We start from the raw sequence: 19,374 nt of genomic DNA, 5'->3' as shown, positions 1-19,374 counted from the left end.
CGCCTTAATTTGCTCTATGAAAACCCTAACCTCCCCCGGATCTCTCATATTGTACATTTTATTTCTCCACATAATACGTAAAGCAGCCGGGAACCTTAACTGTACCGTGGCCCCAAGAGATCGGAGCTCCTGCATGAAATTCCCCAATTCCCACTGCCTAAAATTAATTTTACTCTCCAACACTTCACAAGCTTCCTGGATTCTAACTTGATTATTTTCTGAGATCTCAAACTTCTCCCTGATCTCTTTAGTAAGAGAAATTAACAATTCCTGCACATCTGTGCTATAGGTTGCTGAAACAGCTGAGGGAGAAACCTCAACTTCCGGCAAAGTCAGTATGACAGAGGAGGCCTCCATTTGTCCTACTAGGTCCTTTGCTAACTGATCTGACATATTACTATCAGAGCCCGCAGATTGTTTTGTTAACCCCAGACCCCTAAAGAAGGTTGAACGCCTGCCATACCCTGCGGGGGAGAGTTGTTTTCCGAAAATCTCTAGTGATCAAAGACTCACTTTTCCCCGCAGGGTCAGCCCGACCTTCCTCTGAAGAAAATTGGGGCACTTCCAAGTGTAATACTTTATGTTCAACCCCCCTCACAGCACCTTTTTACTGCAAGTCTCAACACCACTTTCACCTCTGTTTTTATCTATAGTCGTTACTGGTAAATGGGGATTAACACTCGCCCCCAGGGGGCCAGGCTTACCTTTCTTTACACCCTCCAACTCACTGATCTCTGCCCGGGCGCCCCTGGGGCGGCGTTTGACAGGCGACATACACTGTGACGCTCCTGTGCCGTCTCCAACTCTTCTCCTCGAACTTCCACTAAGGTTTTTCCTAATAGAAAACCCAGGGGTTTCTGGTAGTCCTCCACGAAGAGAGCAGCGAGAGGTGTAGCGTCTCCCACGGCGCACACCCCTCGCAGCTTCTGCCCATATGCTGGAGTCCGACGCGCGCTTCCAGCACCGCTCCTCGCCCCTTTTCGCCGGAGCGCCCGTCTCCCCTTTCCTGTCTGCCGTTTTCTTAGCGACCCTTCCAGGGCCGTGCACAAATACGGCTTAAAGAAGGCAAAAACGCGGCCACAAACAACACGCGGCTTGGGAGCTCCCAGCCCGCCGTTGCTCTCAACAACCCGTCCGGGGCCGAGCCCGAGCACAAATGCGGCAAAAAAACAACAAAAAAACACGGCCGCAGACACACGCGGCTTGAGAGCTCCGACGCTCTGCTCCACTTCCTCGATCCGGGCACCAACGCAGCGTAACGCTCCGATGCCTTGGTCTCCGACGGAGAGCTCGCGGACCAGCTCTCTAACTGGCCGCCATGTTCCCCGCAACCGAGTGTATGTCTGTGTCCAGAGCTGGCCATTCATTCATGAGGAATAAAGTACCTTGGATGAACCAAATCTGGATACAGAAAGCCATCCTGAAGTTGCATGTCCTTCTAAAAGTGTTTGACTGTGCACTTTATATATGGACTGGTCCATGTGATACTAGGGATCTTGCTGATGGTCTGGTGCTTTCAGATGTATGGTGCTGTAAGGCTTGGGCAGATATCATCACTTGCCATGTGAATCGGGCTCTTGCTATTGCTGGTATGTTTCTTTTTCTACACTGAAGAACCAACTTTTCTGACCTTAATTATGTGTTCTCCCAGTCTGGTGACCGTGGACCCCATCCTCTGTGACTGCCTGCTGGAGCGCTCTGAACACCACGAAGTGACAAAGCTGAAATGGGATGACCTCATTACCAGGTAAGCCAACCCTGGTTCTGGAAGGTGATGTGGTCTGGTGATTAAGTTGCAGCAGTAGATCTGACTTTTTTTTAGTGTTTTAATTTTTAGTTCTAAACCCAGCTACTCCATTTCAAAATCGTGTGTGAATCTTGGAAAATCAGTTTAACACTGTGCTCAGTTCCCATATCTGTCAATAGTCGGAGCACTTAAAAATAGGAGTGTTAATGGCTATGTGTATCCAGTATGGTGGAATTGAGGGTCCTACAGCTATATTTCCCTTTCACATTGGCATCAGACCCAAATTAATCTCCGTCAAAAAACAGTGAAAGGTTGAATTAGGCCTGCTGGGATTTGAGCCTAACTATTTCTGGCCACACTCTGCAGTGGTTACATTAATCTACTTTATCTAGCCATGCATGTAATGCAGATTTAAAAAAAAAAAAAAAATCTTCAGACTCCTGAGGAAAACTAAAAATAAACTACATTTGTGGGTCGAGCCTACCAGACAGCTAAGCTGTCTGCTTGTTATTGGTTGGCTTCACCACTGCTCTCTTTTGCTTTCTTCTTATTCGATGGTTTGCCTTGTTCATCCTGTGTCTGTCCTTCTCTGAAACATTACCAATTTACTTGTGTACTTACACTGCTTATATTTAGAGAACCATTTTTTTCCTTCTGTCTTTAGCACTCCATGAGAGTACGTGTTTTCTTACTGTCTCCCTAGTGCTGTTGTCTCTCCCCCGTGTTCCATGTTGCTCTCTCTAACCCATTTGCCTTTCTCTACCCTCCACCTGCACCCTCTGTGTTGCTTCGCCCTCTTGCTTCTTCTGTGCTGCTTCCCCCACCATACCTCTATGTTGCTTACTGCACCTGTTTTTGCATTTTATTCTACTTATTTACCGATCCAACTTGGATTGGTGAAAAATAGGGAAGGGAAAAAAGGGGCCTGCATCATTTTGTAGACATGTAAATGTGTAGTGTATGTCTACAAAATGACACTAGCTGCATTTATAGGCTTTTTTTAAATTCTTCTTTGAAAAAGTTAATATGTCCCAAAGGTGAGACTAATTTGCTTTGTAAATGCCTTTTAGGGTTTGGCACTGTCTCAAAGAGACATATTGGAGAGAAGGAGTAGTCAGTGAGACAGAGGAGGAGGGAGGAAAGAGCGAGATTAGGGTTAGGTGGAGAGAGAAGGTTGAGGTGGAAATAGAAGGGTGAAGTGCAGCAAGATTAAGTTTACACAGTGAGAGGATGGCGAGGTCAAGAGAAAGTAATATAAGGGGAAGAGATGAGGGTGAGGTGAGGGAAATATGAGGGTAAAGTGGAGAAAGAAAACACCACTGCACGGGAACAGGTGGATAAGGAGAGAGAAGGATAATCTGAAGAGAGTTAGGTGGAAAGAAGTAGAGGGGGGATGAGTGGGACAGCAAGGTGTAGTGGAGAGAAAGGGGGATTAAGTCAGGAGAGAGGAAGGAGAGACTAGAGACAAATAAAGCAGGCTGAGGTGGAGAGAGCAGAAAAGCTCAAGCCCAAAGTTTGAAGCCTGTAGTAATACATAGTTTAAACTAGTAGATTCTGGCAGTAGGAAGAGTATGCAGCTCATAAACGTTCAAGACCATCCAGCATGCCTAGACCCAGCTTTTAGACACCTAGGAGTCTCTGGACAACCCCTGCATCTTTATGGCCCATGCATGCTTCTTCGTGACCCCTCCCAGATTCCAAGTCTTGGAACCGGGCCTGCAAACCATGCACCCAAAACTGCTGGTGCGACTCTAATCTCTGGAGCCACTGCATTCGCAAATGCAAGTCAGTGCCTCCTGCCTTTTATCCACAACTGTATCCATACAGTCACCACAACATGTCCCACAATCACACGGCCTCTGAGGCCCTCACAAACACCCACCCTCCACAGCAAGCCTCACACCAGCATTCACTTTTGCCATTATTGTATTATTTTATTGTTATGTTGCATTAAACAGCCTAGCACACAGGGCATAAGCTCAGACAACAATCAAAAAGCCAGCCGGTAGTATAATTGGGACAATTACAAACACCATCGCATCTAGCCATGAAGAGTTTGCAACGTACGTAGCACCAAATATTACATATTAATCTAAGCCGTGAGATCTGGAGAAGACATGCATGGTTATCCGAGGCAGGATTTTTGAAGGGTGTCCAAAACAGTCTTGGTGGTTCTGCTGGATTTGTGGGCCGTGATGTAGCAGGCTGCATATTTGCAAAAACTTCAGCATTAGTATTCCAGACAACAGCACTCCTGAACCAGTTCTCCTGTGTGAGGCGCAGACCCTTCTTTCAGTGGAGGTCTATGCCTTCTCCCTTTTCCCAGTAACATAAGAATCGCCACCAGGTAACCTACCGATGTAGTTTTAGCAATATAACCCAGTACTACAGTGTCCAGCCTGACTGTGATCTCACACCCAAGAACATGGAATGTCACATCCAGCAATTGACAACAAAGCAGCACTTACATGCTAAATGGAAAACGTCAGCCCTGCTATTCAACTCGGCTAAAAGACATTGACAACTCCAAAAACTCTTGAATTGCTGAGACCGGTTGGCTTTGTCAATGCTTGTTATGTCACTTCGCTCCTCTTTCAAACTTGTGGATACCCTTCCATCTTGTGGCAAGACTGTAAAATGCTTCTCAACATAGTTAAATTCAGAGCTTCGCTTAGCGCGATTGAGCTCGCATTATCATATAGGTGGCCGGTTATCCTTCACTGCATGTATGTGATCAGTGGATACAATGAAGAGTACCAGTGCACTATGGGTAAGTGCCAGTACCCTCCTAATAGAAATATTGACCACTGCTAAGAAGTACACCTACTCCCTACCTTTGAGGACCTGCCAATTTAAAGCATTCAGTGCGAAAGTTCTCTTTTATTTGACCAATGGGTGTGGACTGCAGCCTGCTTCTTTCATGTAAGAGATTCTGTAATGTCCCCCTGGATTTTCTTCAGTTTCTTCTTGTTGTCTCCTCCTCTTCTTCCTTGGGTACGATGTGCTTCAGCAGTTGAATCCAAAGCCACCTCCAAAATATCGCAAGGAGTTCACAGCACCTATGCTGCACACTTTCTACATGTCTCGCTCATAGAATAATAATTCCACACACACCTGTTAACTAGGCGACCTCTCTGAATAATAATCTGGGTATGAAAAAGGAAGGAGGCACATCAAGAGGTAAATTTAGGGTTCGAAAACTGGATGTGGTCCTGAACACCTTCACTAAGTGAGAAAATGAGGCCGTATTCAAGATGTCTTTCCCTGCCACGTGGATGTCACCTTTACTAGCCCAATACTAGCGCCTCCTGGGAGGGCATCTTTTACTCCGTACAAGCCACAATGCTCTTTTTAAGTTTTGTTGTTGCAGTCCTGGGTAGGAGTGTTCACCATCCAGGTGCTAAAGGGCTTTCAGGGATCAAATCTTCTTTTGTACTAGAGGAAATGTTGCACCATTCGACCTAGAGAAATGCCTTTCTGGGAGCAGTGCTGTTTGTCACCTTTTATCTGTGGCCTCGAGAGAGAGAGACTGTCTTTGGCCAGGTGAGGTTGAGCTCTCCAATACTCCATGAATTATTGTACTTTGGTGACACTTGGGGGGTTGCATTGGGGAGTAGAGCTGGTGCCCTTTATCGAAGTTCAGTCTGGACATGCTTTGTCTTTCTCTTACCGAAGGCTGTTGAGAATAGGGAAGGTGACGATGACACAATGACAAGTTCATGGATACGTTCTGTTGGGTCGACACCAGTTTCTCACCTGCTTATAGGAACAACGTCCTCTCGCTTTCTCAGTACATTCTGGAGAGTCACGCTCCTGCTGTTAGACCCCTGTCTATCCCCATACTTCATGGCAGAAACTCTACAGTAAACCTTTGGTACACATGTTCGTTCGCCACCATTGTCTCCGGGGTTTTCTTCTAGTTTTTCCCCAGGTTGGGAGCTTTTATGACGATCTGAAGAACAAGGCACACCCAGAGACTCAAGCTCCAGTCAATCAAGAAAAGCGACTTCATCAGCTTGTAGTTGTCCCTCCAAATGCCTGTTTGTTTTGGGATGCCTACAGTGCAAAGTTTTAGGCCAGAGACTGTTGCTGTTCCATAGTGCTTGAGCATTGCCCTAATCCTTCCAGCACTGGTACAGGTTCCGTCATTAAACGTGGTACCTGTTCTGTAGGCAACTACAGTTCCTAATCACCCATTACCGAACCTAGTGCTGCTCCCTTCGCAGTGGAATGTCTTACAAATGTTAGGGTTAATTGACTAGTGCAGCTTCTAGTCACCTCTGCATAACAAACCAAGGTTGCTTGATCTGGATAAAGATTGAGACGCAGATTATGTCAATAACATTAAGGTAAGGAATAGTATCCATAAAAGAGAGACTTTGTCCTTCTAGCAGATGCCCTTAAGCTGCTTTCCACCACCCTGTCTGCTGGAGAAAGAGGACAATCGTACCCTTGTGCTGCCGTAATGTTCCCTTTGAAGCGTTTACTCTCTGCTGAGCCATGTGTCTTCTACGGGCACAGGACTTTGAAGCCACAACCAAACTTGTGTTTTCATTGTCTTGACAACAAGAATATCTGCTGAAGCTAAGACCTTTCTCCAAAAGCCCTCCGGTTCAATCTCTGGTGGTTATGATGGCTGCATGCCTAAATTCAAAGGTTCACCTTCATTCATTGACAGTGAACCCTACTATGTAGAACTGAAGAAAGGAGGACTACCAGTACAGTTTTCTCTAGCTTAGACAGGGTAACAGTAGCTTGATGCTGGTGTTATTCAGTCCACAAGTCTGGCACAAATTTTACTGCTTCACCTACCTGTTGCTCAAATATATCCAGGAGCAACATAACATGTTCTGTCATAGCAATGAGGCTGCTGAGTAAGGGCCACTGATGTGTATGGGTCTCCCAGTTATTGCCCTCTGCACTGTAAACATCGAACTGTCCAAGCACCTTAGGGCCTAGTTGACTTCTTCTGTCTTAAAGCAGGAAGTCCAAGTTAAGTTCATGGTATTTCTCTCTAATGTAAAGAACCTTTGCTTTTTCAGCCTTTTAGTGTATAGTAATCTGCAGCAGACAAAGCTTATGTAGTTGCAGCCAAAATAATGAGTTTCATTCAGACATTACCAGCTTGATCCCTGCTGTCCTTCCAGGTATTAAAGGCTTTTCTCTCATGTAAGGTGTGGGCCAACTTTCCCTGTGGTTTCTCGCTTGCACCATCTCCAGAGTCCAAAGGGAAATCATTTAGGGGGAAAGTCAAGTTAGCCTGATAGGGCTTAAAGGAGGCTCATATGTGTCAGTGACTTACTGTGGTTCAAGCAATGCACCGAGGAGGTGCTACATGCTACTCCTATTAGGTACTTTACTTTTAGTTTGTCATCACAAAATGTGGCATACATTCAAGCAAACCCATGTCCAAGACCATACTTACTTGGTGGATTACCTTGAGCATCTGTGGAACATCCCACCCAAAAAATGTGTGCAATCGTTCCATGAAGGCGATGTGTGTGGCATTATGCAGGGAAATATGTAGGCAGCTACAAGGGCCACCCAAACAATTCTTCAAGCACTGTGCTTTGGATGCTTCATGACAAGGTCATGTGTAATTCAGCCAATAGGTCTTAAGAAGCTTATGTGCTAAAGAAAGTGGCTGATTCTATTATTCTGTTGGGGAATCAGCATCCTGGAGAAAGAAGAGTCTTAGGGCCAGATGTAGCAAAGGTGTTTACCCATTCTGTGTCTATGGGAAAAAGTGTTCGTACATATGGCCCTTCGTGCTTTGCCAGGTAACTCCGGGTCCACTCTTGCATTTCACCCTCTGCCGTCTCCTAATTTGTAAAGAGTGCACACACAAGGGAATGGCTGTGACAACTTCTATGTCCTCACCATGCGCAGTCCATTTCATGCAAAGTTATGAATTTAACTATGTTGAAAAGCAGAGTCTGATCTCATCACTAGTTGGCAGTAAGAAGCCCAATTGATTTGAAGTAATGAAATAACCCTAAAGCTTAAAGCTAATACATTTTAACAGTTTTGCATATAAACAAAAAATTGTGTGCTGTGACTTCGATAAAGAGTGTGTAATAGTCTTACCGCCTTGCTACAGGTGTCTGGAAAGGATGCAGGCGTCCCACCAAGTGAAATTCCCTGGGCAGGCACCCATTGTGCGGAAAGGAAACCTTGATCCCATCGATATCACAGTAGCACAAAGGTCCTCAAACAAGAAGGTAAATCATATTTGTGCACAAATGTGTCCCCCTGCCTTCTGTCATTTGTGGATACCGGGAAAAAAAGACCAGATTACAAGAAATCTACTATCATTGTGGAATATTTCCTCTGTGCTTGCTAGTGTCATTGCCCATGTTTCCATGCAGAGTGTGAATCAAACTAGTTGAAGCATCAGTTTTCAAGAGGGAAAAAAACGTAAGTTATTTCATTTCTACTCAGCGGATGCTAGATGAGTTTTACATCAAGCCTTGACTTTCTTCTTTCTTTTTGGGAGAAGGGCTTCAAGCAAAAGGCGGCAGGGTTGTTAATAATGCTTAGAATTCAGGGCACTGTCATCCTTGGGTATGAGCAAGTAGTAGATAGATGTCAACCCATGAAATCATACAACCTGAGCTCTTATCCTGTTTTTTCCCTTCGAATGGTGTGATACTGATCATGTTACTTGATCTCACTGTTCTTGTTACCTGCCAGCATATAAAATACTGAACACCTACTTTTAGTGTGAGAGAACAAATCCTAAGACACCAGACCTGTTGCTTACTGTAGATGTACAATGTATAAGTAAAGAAGACTCATAACTTTTACTGTGTCATCTGAACAGTAGTTAACGGAGTCAGAAGCCTCAGCCTTCCCCCTTGCTTGCTTCAGGAGACAACCTAACTATTCTTCACCTCATTCAGATATCATTTTTGTGCAGGTGACCATGATTAAGAACCTGGAGCTCTATGGCCTGGACCCTCACGCTTTGGCCACTCTACTTCAACAGAGGGTGCAAGCAAGTGCTACTGTCCATGCACTTCCTGGGTCAAAGGACAGAGTTCAGGTGCAGATCCAAGGCAACCAAGTCCATCACCTAGGCAAGATGCTGCTAGGTTAGTCTATTTTTTTGTCATTCAGAAATTGGATAATCCATACATACTGCTTAATCCTTGCCTTCCATTTTGATATTTTACTGAAAGTCTCTGTTTTTCCTCCGCAGGCATTCAAGAACCATATGAAATAGTGTTATATTAAAGAATATTTAGTGGCATTTAAAAATCATCCTGCATCGTAGGATAATCAATGACTAAGAATAATAATAATGCTTGAATAACTCACCACTGCCTGCGCAGACCCCGGAACACCTTTTTGCATGGTTGTTCTTCCACAGAGATTATATTGTAGAATTTTTTTATTCATCAGTTCAAGTAAAATCGTAGACGATGGAAGCCTATCAGATGTGTCATTTACCACCTGAATGTCCATAATATTCCTATAGAGAGTCCAAAATAAGGTGCACTGCAGCATCTGTCATACAAAAATCCCTTTAAGTGCTGTGTACTTGAAGGTAGAAAATGCAGCCTGATATTAGAAACAAGGAAAAATGAGTCGCGTCTCTTTAAAGACCTGGGAGGCTATAGCCAGTGCATTGTACTGGCTATTGCCTCCCAGGGCCTGTTGTTTTATATAAATAAATAAGAACTACTGACCAAACTTAGTCTGCCATGGAGGCAGGTGGTATTTCATGAATTCAATGAAGATTCTTATGATGCAGAACCAGGACTACAGATGCCTAACTTTGGTTTCTGCATGGTAAGATCGTAATATCTACATTGATGGTCATAACACTTGAATAGAGCAGCAAGTTAACAGTATAAAAACTCAGCTGTTGGGAAATATGAAGAACAGAGCGCGTTAGAAATCTATTATAGAGACAAGAACTTTACTTGAAAAGATCCCTATGTGGGATTCAGTATCTAGCTTTAGACAATAGTGCCTAGTGAATGTGTGCACTGATTTATTTGTTGGCACCTTACATATGTCAGATATTAGGACTTATAACCCAGGCTGTGATTGCAGCTTTCCCTCTTGTAGAATCGGCCTTGGGCGTACCAGAGGTCTGTTAGACAGTGGATATCAAAGACATCCAAGCCACTAACCACTTGCTGATAGATTATTTGGAAGTAGCTACACCCTACCTATTATGACCATAATTCACAAATAATTGAGCCATCTAACAAAATTCTTTCATATTATTTAAGTAAAAAAGCAAGACTCTCCAAATGTCTATTGAATTAAGATAGGAAGAAATCTTTACCACTACCCACCCATAAACTCTAAAATTACCCTTATCACCCTTCACCAGTAAACCCTAAAATTACACTTTCCACCAAAATTAATTTGATGAACTAAGTTCTCACTTACGTTCCATACATAAGGGATAACAGTTTGAGGCCCAAAGCAATATTTCCATTCCTAAGGTTTCCTTGTGTTTGCATTTTTAAAAAGACCTGCATTACTTCAAAAATAGACTCCTGAAGTGCCTCAAACATTAATTACTTGCATTGATAGATGAGGAGTTATACATGCGTGGGTGTGTATGAACATGCCTGTTATCTGCAGGTCACTATTCACAGTCTCTGTAGTGTAGTTCAGGGGGTTAATATGACAATTGAAGAAATCTACATGTATGCAAAAACAAGTGTACACTGTTCCAAAGACAAAGAAAACTAGGGGGACACTAATGTTCAGGAGCAAGAGCCCTCACACATTCGAGAGGATGTCATGCTTCATCATTGGGTAGCTCCTCGTCAGACCGGCGCTGCAATGTCTGACGGGCTCCCCATAAAGGGAAACTTTTTGTAACATATAGACAGGAGAAGTTTTGTTATTAATTGGTCCTGAAGAAGCGTAATAGGATCTTGTTAGACCACTGTACGCGAAACATGTGGACCATGTTTTAGGAGACCTGCGATAATTTTCTCAGCTCCAACACTAGGTAGAAAGTGGTTGAGCATTATTTCTCACATTACACTTTCCTTATGTTTTTTAATCTTGGTTCCAGTCTTATCTTTCAATTTATTAAATGTATTTACTCTATTAGAACTGGGAACTAATTTTATGAGTCACTCTCCTGCTAGGAATAGTGCCTGACCGTGATACTAGTGTCCTCCACTACGGCAGCCACCTATAAAGATCTCCGGCAAAGAGCCCCCTTTATGGGGAGCCCGTCAGACATTGCAGCGCCGGTCTGACGAGGAGCTACCCAATGATGAAGCATGACATCATCTCGGATGTGTGAGGGCTCTTGCTCCTGAACATTAGTGTCCCCCTAGTTTTCTTTGTCTTTGGAACAGTGTACACTTGTTTTTGCATATCTAGTTATTAGGGAGACCATACACTGGACCACCAACCTCCCAGTCCCCTTTTTTTGTTGAAATCTACATGTACCCTGAAAGTCACAGATGTTGATCTCAGTCAGACAATAGAGTGGATAAGCATACCTGCTACAGAGATATTTCGGGAATGTCTTCATTGTTACTGACGCACAGTGAAATACATCAGTGGGCTAACGCATCGAATGCAAAAATCCCTATTTAAGCTCTAGATCAAATGTTACAAAATGAGTATGGGATAGCTGACCCCAGTAGCCCAATTGCAATGTGGAATGCTCTGTGTAGGTTGGCCACCTCAATCCAGGGCATCACGGACACTGTCTCCAGTCTTCAGGTTTTCACCTAAGAATCAGTGTTTTTGGGTATGTTAGTCTAATTAGTTCAGCGTAAGCAAAAGGCTACAGCACCCAGAAAGCACTAGGTGATAGCAAAAAATTTCAGAACTGGAAACAGTGTACATAGCCTAGGCGGAGGTAGTCACTTGAGCACTAGTTGAAAATTGCAATCTTCTCCCATTTGAAGCTTTAGGAATAAAGTTGTTGGACTATAAGTAAAGCGTTGAGGTGGTCCAAACGTATTTAACGTTTTAAGCAGCAATTTGTATGTGAAAAGCTGTAGGAAGTTGGCTCTGTATGCACTATTTCAAAGTAAGGAATAGTATGCACAGAGTCCAAGGGTTCCCCTTAGAGGTAAGATAGTGGCAAAAAGAGATAATACTAATGCTCTATTTTGTGGTAGTGTGGTCGAGCAGTAGGCTTATCAAAGGAGTAGTGTTAAGCATTTGTTGTACATACACACAGGCAATAAATGAGGAACACACACTCAGAGACAAATCCAGCCAATAGGTTTTGTTATAGAAAAATATATGTTGGATGGCATCTGTCGCTGTAGATACGCATGTTCTGCAATAGCTCGCCATCTGGTGTTGGGCCGGAGTGTTACAAGTTGTTTTTCTTCGAAGAAGTCTTTCGAGTCACGGGACCGAGTGACTCCTCCTTTTGTCTCCATAGCGCATGGGCGTCGACTCCATCTTCGATTGTTTTTTTTCCGCCATCGGGTTCGGACGTGTTCCTGTCGCTCCGAGTTTCGGAACGGAAAATTAGCTAATTTCGGAAGATTTTCGTCGGTATTGTTGCGTTCGGGATCGGCGTACTTAGATTCCACACCGCATCGAAGATCGAAGAGCTCCGGTGCCCTTCGGGGTAGTTTTTCGATCCTCCGTCGGGGCCTGGTCGGCCCGACCGCGTGCTGAAGAACGCCGATGGAACGGACCCCGTTCCGTTTCTGCCCCAAATGCCACAATAAATACCCCTACACAGACCAACACTTGGTCTGCAACCTGTGCCTGTCACCTGAGCACAGCGAAGACACCTGCGAGGCCTGTCGTGCGTTCCGGTCCCGAAAAACACTCCGAGACCGTCGAGCCAGAAGACTTCAGATGGCGTCCGCACCGACAGCCCAACGGGAGTTCGAGGAACAGGAAGAGGAAGGTACCTTCTCGATCCAAGACTCAGACTCCGAAGGATTCGACGATACACAAACCGTGAGTAAGACGTCGAAATCCACTCAGAGGAACATTTACAAGGCCCAGGGGACGCCACTGCCACCAGGCCATGGCTCGACCCATAAATTCGGTGACCGACCGTCGGCACCGAAAAAGGCCCAAACAGTGCCGAGATCGTCCGACTCCGGTCGAGACACCGGCACGCAGCCTTCTCGGGACCGAGAAAGTGCTGGAGACAAGCCTCGACACCGAGATGCCGGTGTGGACACGGCTCGACGCCGAGACAGCGGCACCGAAACAGATCGACGCCGAGAGGTTTCGGCCCCGAAAAGGAAAAAAGTCACCTTGGAGCCGAAAAAACACGCAGACAAAGTTTCGATGTCGAAACAAACTGCAAGCGACCCAGCTTCAGGCTCTTATACAGAAGAGCACTCGCTAACCTCCCAAATGCAGAAGCATAGGTTTGAAGAAGAGCTACAAGCAACTGATGTGGACCATACGCAAAAGCGTATCTTCATTCAGCAGGGGACAGGAAAAATAAGCACCCTTCCCCCCATTAGGAGAAAGAGAAGGTTGGAGTTCCAGACGGAACAAACACCACAACCAAAAGTGGTGAAAAGAGTTACACCACCACCCTCTCCTCCGCCCGTGATTAACGTTTCACCAGCACAAACTCCATCACACTCCCCAGCTCACACCACCATGAGCCAGGGTGACCAAGATCAGGACGCATGGGACCTATACGACGCCCCAGTGTCAGATAACAGTCCGGAGGCATACCCTACAAAGCCATCTCCACCAGAAGACAGCACCGCGTACTCTCAAGTGGTGGCTAGAGCAGCACAATTTCACAACGTAAGCCTCCACTCAGAACAGGTCGAGGATGATTTCTTATTCAACACACTCTCCTCCACCCACAGCTCATACCAAAGCCTGCCTATGCTCCCTGGTATGCTCCGGCACGCAAAAGACATCTTTAAGGAGCCGGTCAAAAGTAGGGCAATCACACCAAGGGTGGAAAAAAAGTATAAGCCGCCTCCTACGGACCCGGTTTTCATCACTACACAGCTGCCACCAGACTCTGTCATTGTAGGAGCAGCTAGGAAAAGGGCCAACTCTCACACATCTGGAGATGCACCACCCCCAGATAAAGAAAGCCGCAAGTTCGATGCAGCTGGTAAAAGAGTCGCAGCACAAGCTGCAAACCAGTGGCGCATCGCGAACTCCCAGGCACTACTTGCGCGCTATGACAGAGCCCACTGGGACGAGATGCAACATCTCATTGAACATCTGCCCAAGGACTTACAAAATAGGGCAAAACAAGTGGTTGAGGAGGGACAGACCATCTCCAACAACCAGATACGCTCCTCCATGGACGCTGCAGATACAGCTGCACGGACAATTAATACATCTGTAACTATCAGAAGGCATGCATGGCTCCGAACGTCTGGATTTAAACCAGAGATTCAACAAGCAGTTCTCAATATGCCTCTTAATGAAAAAGAACTGTTCGGTCCAGAAGTGGACACAGCGATTGAGAAACTCAAAAAAGATACGGACACTGCCAAAGCCATGGGCGCACTCTACTCCCCGCAGAGCAGAGGGAATTACAGCACATTCCGTAAAACGCCCTTTCGAGGGGGGTTTCGGGGTCAGAGCACACAAGCCAGCACCTCACAAGCAACATCGTCCAGTTACCAGGGACAGTATAGAGGAGGTTTTCGGGGACAATATAGAGGAGGGCAATTCCCTAGAAATAGAGGAAGATTTCAAAGCCCCAAAACCCCTACTACTAAACAGTGACTCACATGTCACTCACCCCCTCCACACAACACCAGTGGGGGGAAGAATAGGTCATTATTACAAAGCATGGGAGAAAATCACTACAGACACTTGGGTTCTAGCAATTATCCAACATGGTTATTGCATAGAATTTCTACAATTCCCTCCAAACATACCACCAAAAGCACAAAATTTAACAACACACCATTCCAATCTCCTGGAGATAGAAGTGCAGGCACTATTTCAAAAGAATGCAATCGAATTAGTGCCAAACACACAAATAAACACAGGAGTTTACTCACTGTACTTTCTGATACCAAAGAAGGACAAAACACTGAGACCAATCCTAGACCTCAGAGTAGTGAACACTTTCATCAAATCAGACCACTTCCACATGGTCACACTACAAGAAGTATTGCCATTGCTAAAACTACACGACTACATGGCAACTTTAGACCTCAAGGATGCTTATTTCCATATACCAATACACCCATCGCACAGGAAATACCTAAGGTTTGTATTCAAAGGAATACATTACCAATTCAAGGTACTGCCTTTCGGATTAACAACCGCACCAAGAGTCTTTACCAAAGGTCTAGCGGTAGTCGCTGCACACATAAGAAGGCAGCAAATACATGTGTTCCCATATTTGGACGACTGGCTAATCAAGGCCCATTCGTTCATACAGTGCTCAAATCACACAAATCAGATCATACAAACCCTCTTCAAACTCGGGTTCACCGTCAACTTTACAAAATCCAACATTCTGCCGCGCAAGGTACAACAATACCTAGGAGCCATAATAAACACATCAAAGGGAGTAGCCACTCCAAGTCCACAAAGAATTCTAAATTTCAACACCATCATACAACGCATGTATCCAACACAAAAGATACAGGCAAAGATGGTATTACAACTCCTAGGCATGATGTCTTCATGCATAGCCATTGTCCCAAACGCAAGACTGCACATGAGGCCCTTACAACAATGCCTAGCATCACAGTGGTCTCAAGCACAGGGTCACCTTCTAGATCTGGTGTTAATAGACCGCCAAACTTACCTCTCGCTTCTGTGGTGGAACAACATAAATTTAAACAAGGGGCGGCCTTTCCAAGACCCAGTGCCACAATACGTAATAACAACAGATGCTTCCATGACAGGGTGGGGAGCACACCTCGATCAACACAGCATACAAGGACAATGGAACGTACATCAAACAAAACTGCATATCAATCACCTAGAACTTCTAGCAGTTTTTCAAGCACTAAAAGCTTTCCAACCAATAATAGTTCACAAATATATTCTCGTCAAAACAGACAACATGACAACAATGTATTATCTAAACAAGCAGGGGGGGACGCACTCCACGCAGTTAAGCCTGCTAGCACAAAAAATTTGGCATTGGGCAATTCACAACCAAATTCGCCTAATAGCACAGTTTATACCAGGGATCCAAAATCAACTCGCAGACAATCTCTCTCGAGATCATCAACAGGTCCACGAATGGGAAATTCACCCCCAAATTCTGAACACTTATTTCAAACTCTGGGGAACACCTCAGATAGACTTGTTTGCGACAAGGGAGAACGCAAAATGCCAAAACTTCGCATCCAGATACCCACACAAACAATCCCAAGGCAATGCCCTATGGATGAACTGGTCAGGGATATTTGCTTACGCTTTTCCTCCTCTCCCTCTCCTTCCTTACCTGGTAAACAAACTCAGTCAAAGCAAACTCAAACTCATATTGATAGCACCAACTTGGGCAAGGCAACCCTGGTACACAACGCTGCTAGACCTATCAGTGGTACCCTGCATCAAATTGCCCAACAGGCCAGATCTGTTGACACAGCACAACCAAAAGATCAGACACCCAGATCCAGCATCGCTGAATCTAGCAATCTGGCTCCTGAAATCCTAGAATTCGGGCACTTACAACTTACCCAAGAATGTATGGAAGTCATAAAACAAGCCAGAAGGCCATCCACCAGGCACTGTTATGCAAGTAAATGGAAGAGGTTTGTTTGCTACTGCCATATTAATCAAATACAACCATTACACACAACTCCAGAACATGTAGTGGGTTACTTGCTTCACTTACAAAAATCTAACCTAGCTTTCTCTTCCATTAAAATACACCTTGCAGCAATATCTGCATACCTGCAGACTACCTATTCAACTTCCCTATATAAGATACCAGTCATTAAAGCATTCATGGAGGGCCTTAGAAGAATTATACCACCAAGAACACTACCTGTTCCTTCATGGAACCTAAATGTTGTCCTAACTAGACTTATGGGTCCACCTTTTGAACCCATGCACTCCTGCGACATACAGTTCCTAACCTGGAAGGTGGCATTTCTCATCGCCATTACTTCCCTAAGAAGAGTAAGCGAGATTCAGGCGTTTACAATACAGGAACCTTTTATACAACTACACAAAAATAAAGTCGTCCTAAGGACCAATCCTAAATTTTTGCCAAAGGTTATTTCACCGTTCCATCTAAATCAAACAGTGGAACTTCCAGTGTTCTTTCCACAGCCAGATACCGTAGCTGAAAGGGCACTACATACATTAGATGTCAAAAGAGCATTGATGTATTACATTGACAGAACAAAAAACATCAGAAAGACTAAACAACTCTTTATTGCATTTCAAAAACCTCATGCAGGAAACCCAATTTCAAAACAAGGTATAGCCAGATGGATAGTTAAATGCATCCAAATCTGCTACCTTAAAGCTAAACGACAGCTGCCCATTACACCAAGGGCACACTCAACCAGAAAGAAAGGTGCTACCATGGCCTTTCTAGGAAACATCCCAATGCAAGAAATATGTAAGGCAGCCACATGGTCTACGCCTCACACATTCACCAAGCACTACTGTGTAGACGTGTTATCCGCACAACAAGCCACAGTAGGTCAAGCTGTATTAAGAACATTATTTCAGACTACTTCCACTCCTACAGGCTGATCCACCGCTTTTGGGGAAATAACTGCTTACTAGTCTATGCAGAACATGCGTATCTACAGCGACAGATGCCATCGAACTGAAAATGTCACTTACCCAGTGTACATCTGTTCGTGGCATCAGTCGCAGTAGATTCGCATGTGCCCACCCGCCTCCCCGGGAGCCTGTAGCAGTTTGGAAGTTACCTTCAATTATTTATATATGTGTCATCTCAACCTTAAATAGGTGCATACTTAGTCACTCCATTGCATGGGCACTATTACTACAATTCAACTCCTACCTCACCCTCTGCGGGGAAAAACAATCGAAGATGGAGTCGACGCCCATGCGCAATGGAGACAAAAGGAGGAGTCACTCGGTCCCGTGACTCGAAAGACTTCTTCGAAGAAAAACAACTTGTAACACTCCGGCCCAACACCAGATGGCGAGCTATTGCAGAACATGCGAATCTACTGCGACTGATGCCACGAACAGATGTACACTGGGTAAGTGACATTTTCATTTCTTAGTTTATTTTAAGAACCACAGGTTCAAATTCTACATGTAATATCTCATTTGAAAGGTATTGCAGGTAAGTACTTTAGGAACTTTGAATCCTTACATTAGCCTGTATACTTTTTACATAAAACACAATAAGCTGTTTTAAAAGTGGACACTTAGTGCAATTTTCACAGTTCCTGGGGGAGGTAAAGTAATGTTAGTTTTAACAGGTAAGTAAGTCACTTACAGGTTTCAGTTTTGGGTCCAAGGTAGCCCACCGTTGGGGGTTCAGAGCAACCCCAAAGTTATCGCACCAGCAGCTCAGGGCCGGTCAGGTGCAAAGGTCAAAGAGGTGCCCAAAACACATAGGCTTCAATGGAGAGAAGGGGGTGCCCCGGTTCCGGTCTGCCAGCAGGTAAGTACCCGCGTCTTCGGAGGGCAGACCAGGGGGGTTTTGTAGGGCACCGGGGGGGACACAAGTCAGCACAAAAAGTACACCCTCAGCAGCGCGGGGCGGCCGGGTGCAGTGTGCAAACACGCGTCGGGTTTACAATGGTTTTCAATGAGAGATCAAGGGATCTCTTCAGCGTTGCAGGCAGGCAAGGGGAGGGCTCCTCAGGGTTGCCACTACCTGGACAAGGGAGAGGGCCTCCTGGGGGTCACTCCTGCACAGGAGTTCCGTTCCTTTAGGTGCTGGGGGCTGCGGGTGCAGGGTCTTTTCCAGCCGTCGGGAAATGGAGTTCAGGCAGTCGCGGTCAGGGGGAGCCTCGAGATTCCCTCTGCAGGCGTCGCTGTGGGGACTCAGGGGGGACAACTTTGGTTACTCACAGTCTCGGAGTCGCCGGAGGGTCCTCCCTGAGGTGTTGGTTCTCCACCAGTCGAGTCGGGGTCGCCGGGTGCAGTGTTGCAAGTCTCACGCTTCTTGCGGGGAGTTGCAGGGGTCTTTAAATCTGCTCCTTTGAAACAAAGTTGCAGTCTTTTTGGAGCAGGGCCGCTGTCCTCTGGAGTTTCTTGTCTTTCTTGAAGCAGGGCAGTCCTCTGAGGATTCAGAGGTCGCTGGTCCTTTGGAAAGCGTCGCTGGAGCAGGTTTCTTTGGAAGGCAGGAGACAGGCCGGTAAGACTGGGGCCAAAGCAGTTGGTGTCTTCTGTTCTTCTTCTGCAGGGGTTTTTCAGCTCAGCAGTCCTCTTCTTCTTGTAGTTTCAGGAATCTAAATTCTTAGGTTCAGGGGAGCCCTTAAATACTAAATTTAAGGGCGTGTTTAGGTCTGGGGGGTTAGTAGCCAATGGCTACTAGCCCTGAGGGTGGGTACACCCTCTTTGTGCCTCCTCCCAAGGGGAGGAGGGTCACATTCCTATCCCTATTGGGGGAATCCACCTTCTACAAGATGTAGGATTTCTAAAAGTCAGAGTCACCTCAGCTCAGGACACCTTAGGGGCTGTCCTGACTGGCCAGTGACTCCTCCTTGTTTTTCTCATTATCTCTCCTGGACTTGCCGCCAAAAGTGGGGGCTGTG

General features: G+C 45.4%; 1 protein-coding gene across 2 annotated transcripts in view; it reads left to right on the top strand.

The window, feature by feature from the left end:
* Positions 1-19,374, top strand: part of EIF2D (eukaryotic translation initiation factor 2D) — a 155,853-nt gene that overhangs the window by 106,608 nt on the left and 29,871 nt on the right. Inside the window, exons 12-14 of one of the 2 annotated variants that reach the window (XM_069238587.1) lie at positions 1,652-1,747; positions 7,848-7,968; positions 8,667-8,841. In XM_069238587.1, the coding sequence (XP_069094688.1) occupies positions 1,652-1,747; positions 7,848-7,968; positions 8,667-8,841 (392 nt within the window). The remainder of the gene's footprint in view (positions 1-1,651; positions 1,748-7,847; positions 7,969-8,666; positions 8,842-19,374) is intronic. The other variant, XM_069238588.1, reaches the window with a different exon arrangement.

The sequence above is a fragment of the Pleurodeles waltl genome, chromosome 6 (assembly GCF_031143425.1).
Source record: "Pleurodeles waltl isolate 20211129_DDA chromosome 6, aPleWal1.hap1.20221129, whole genome shotgun sequence".
NCBI classification, from domain to species: domain Eukaryota; kingdom Metazoa; phylum Chordata; class Amphibia; order Caudata; family Salamandridae; genus Pleurodeles; species Pleurodeles waltl.
Note: the sequence above shows the minus strand (reverse complement) of the source record. Positions and strands in the feature narration are given on the sequence as shown.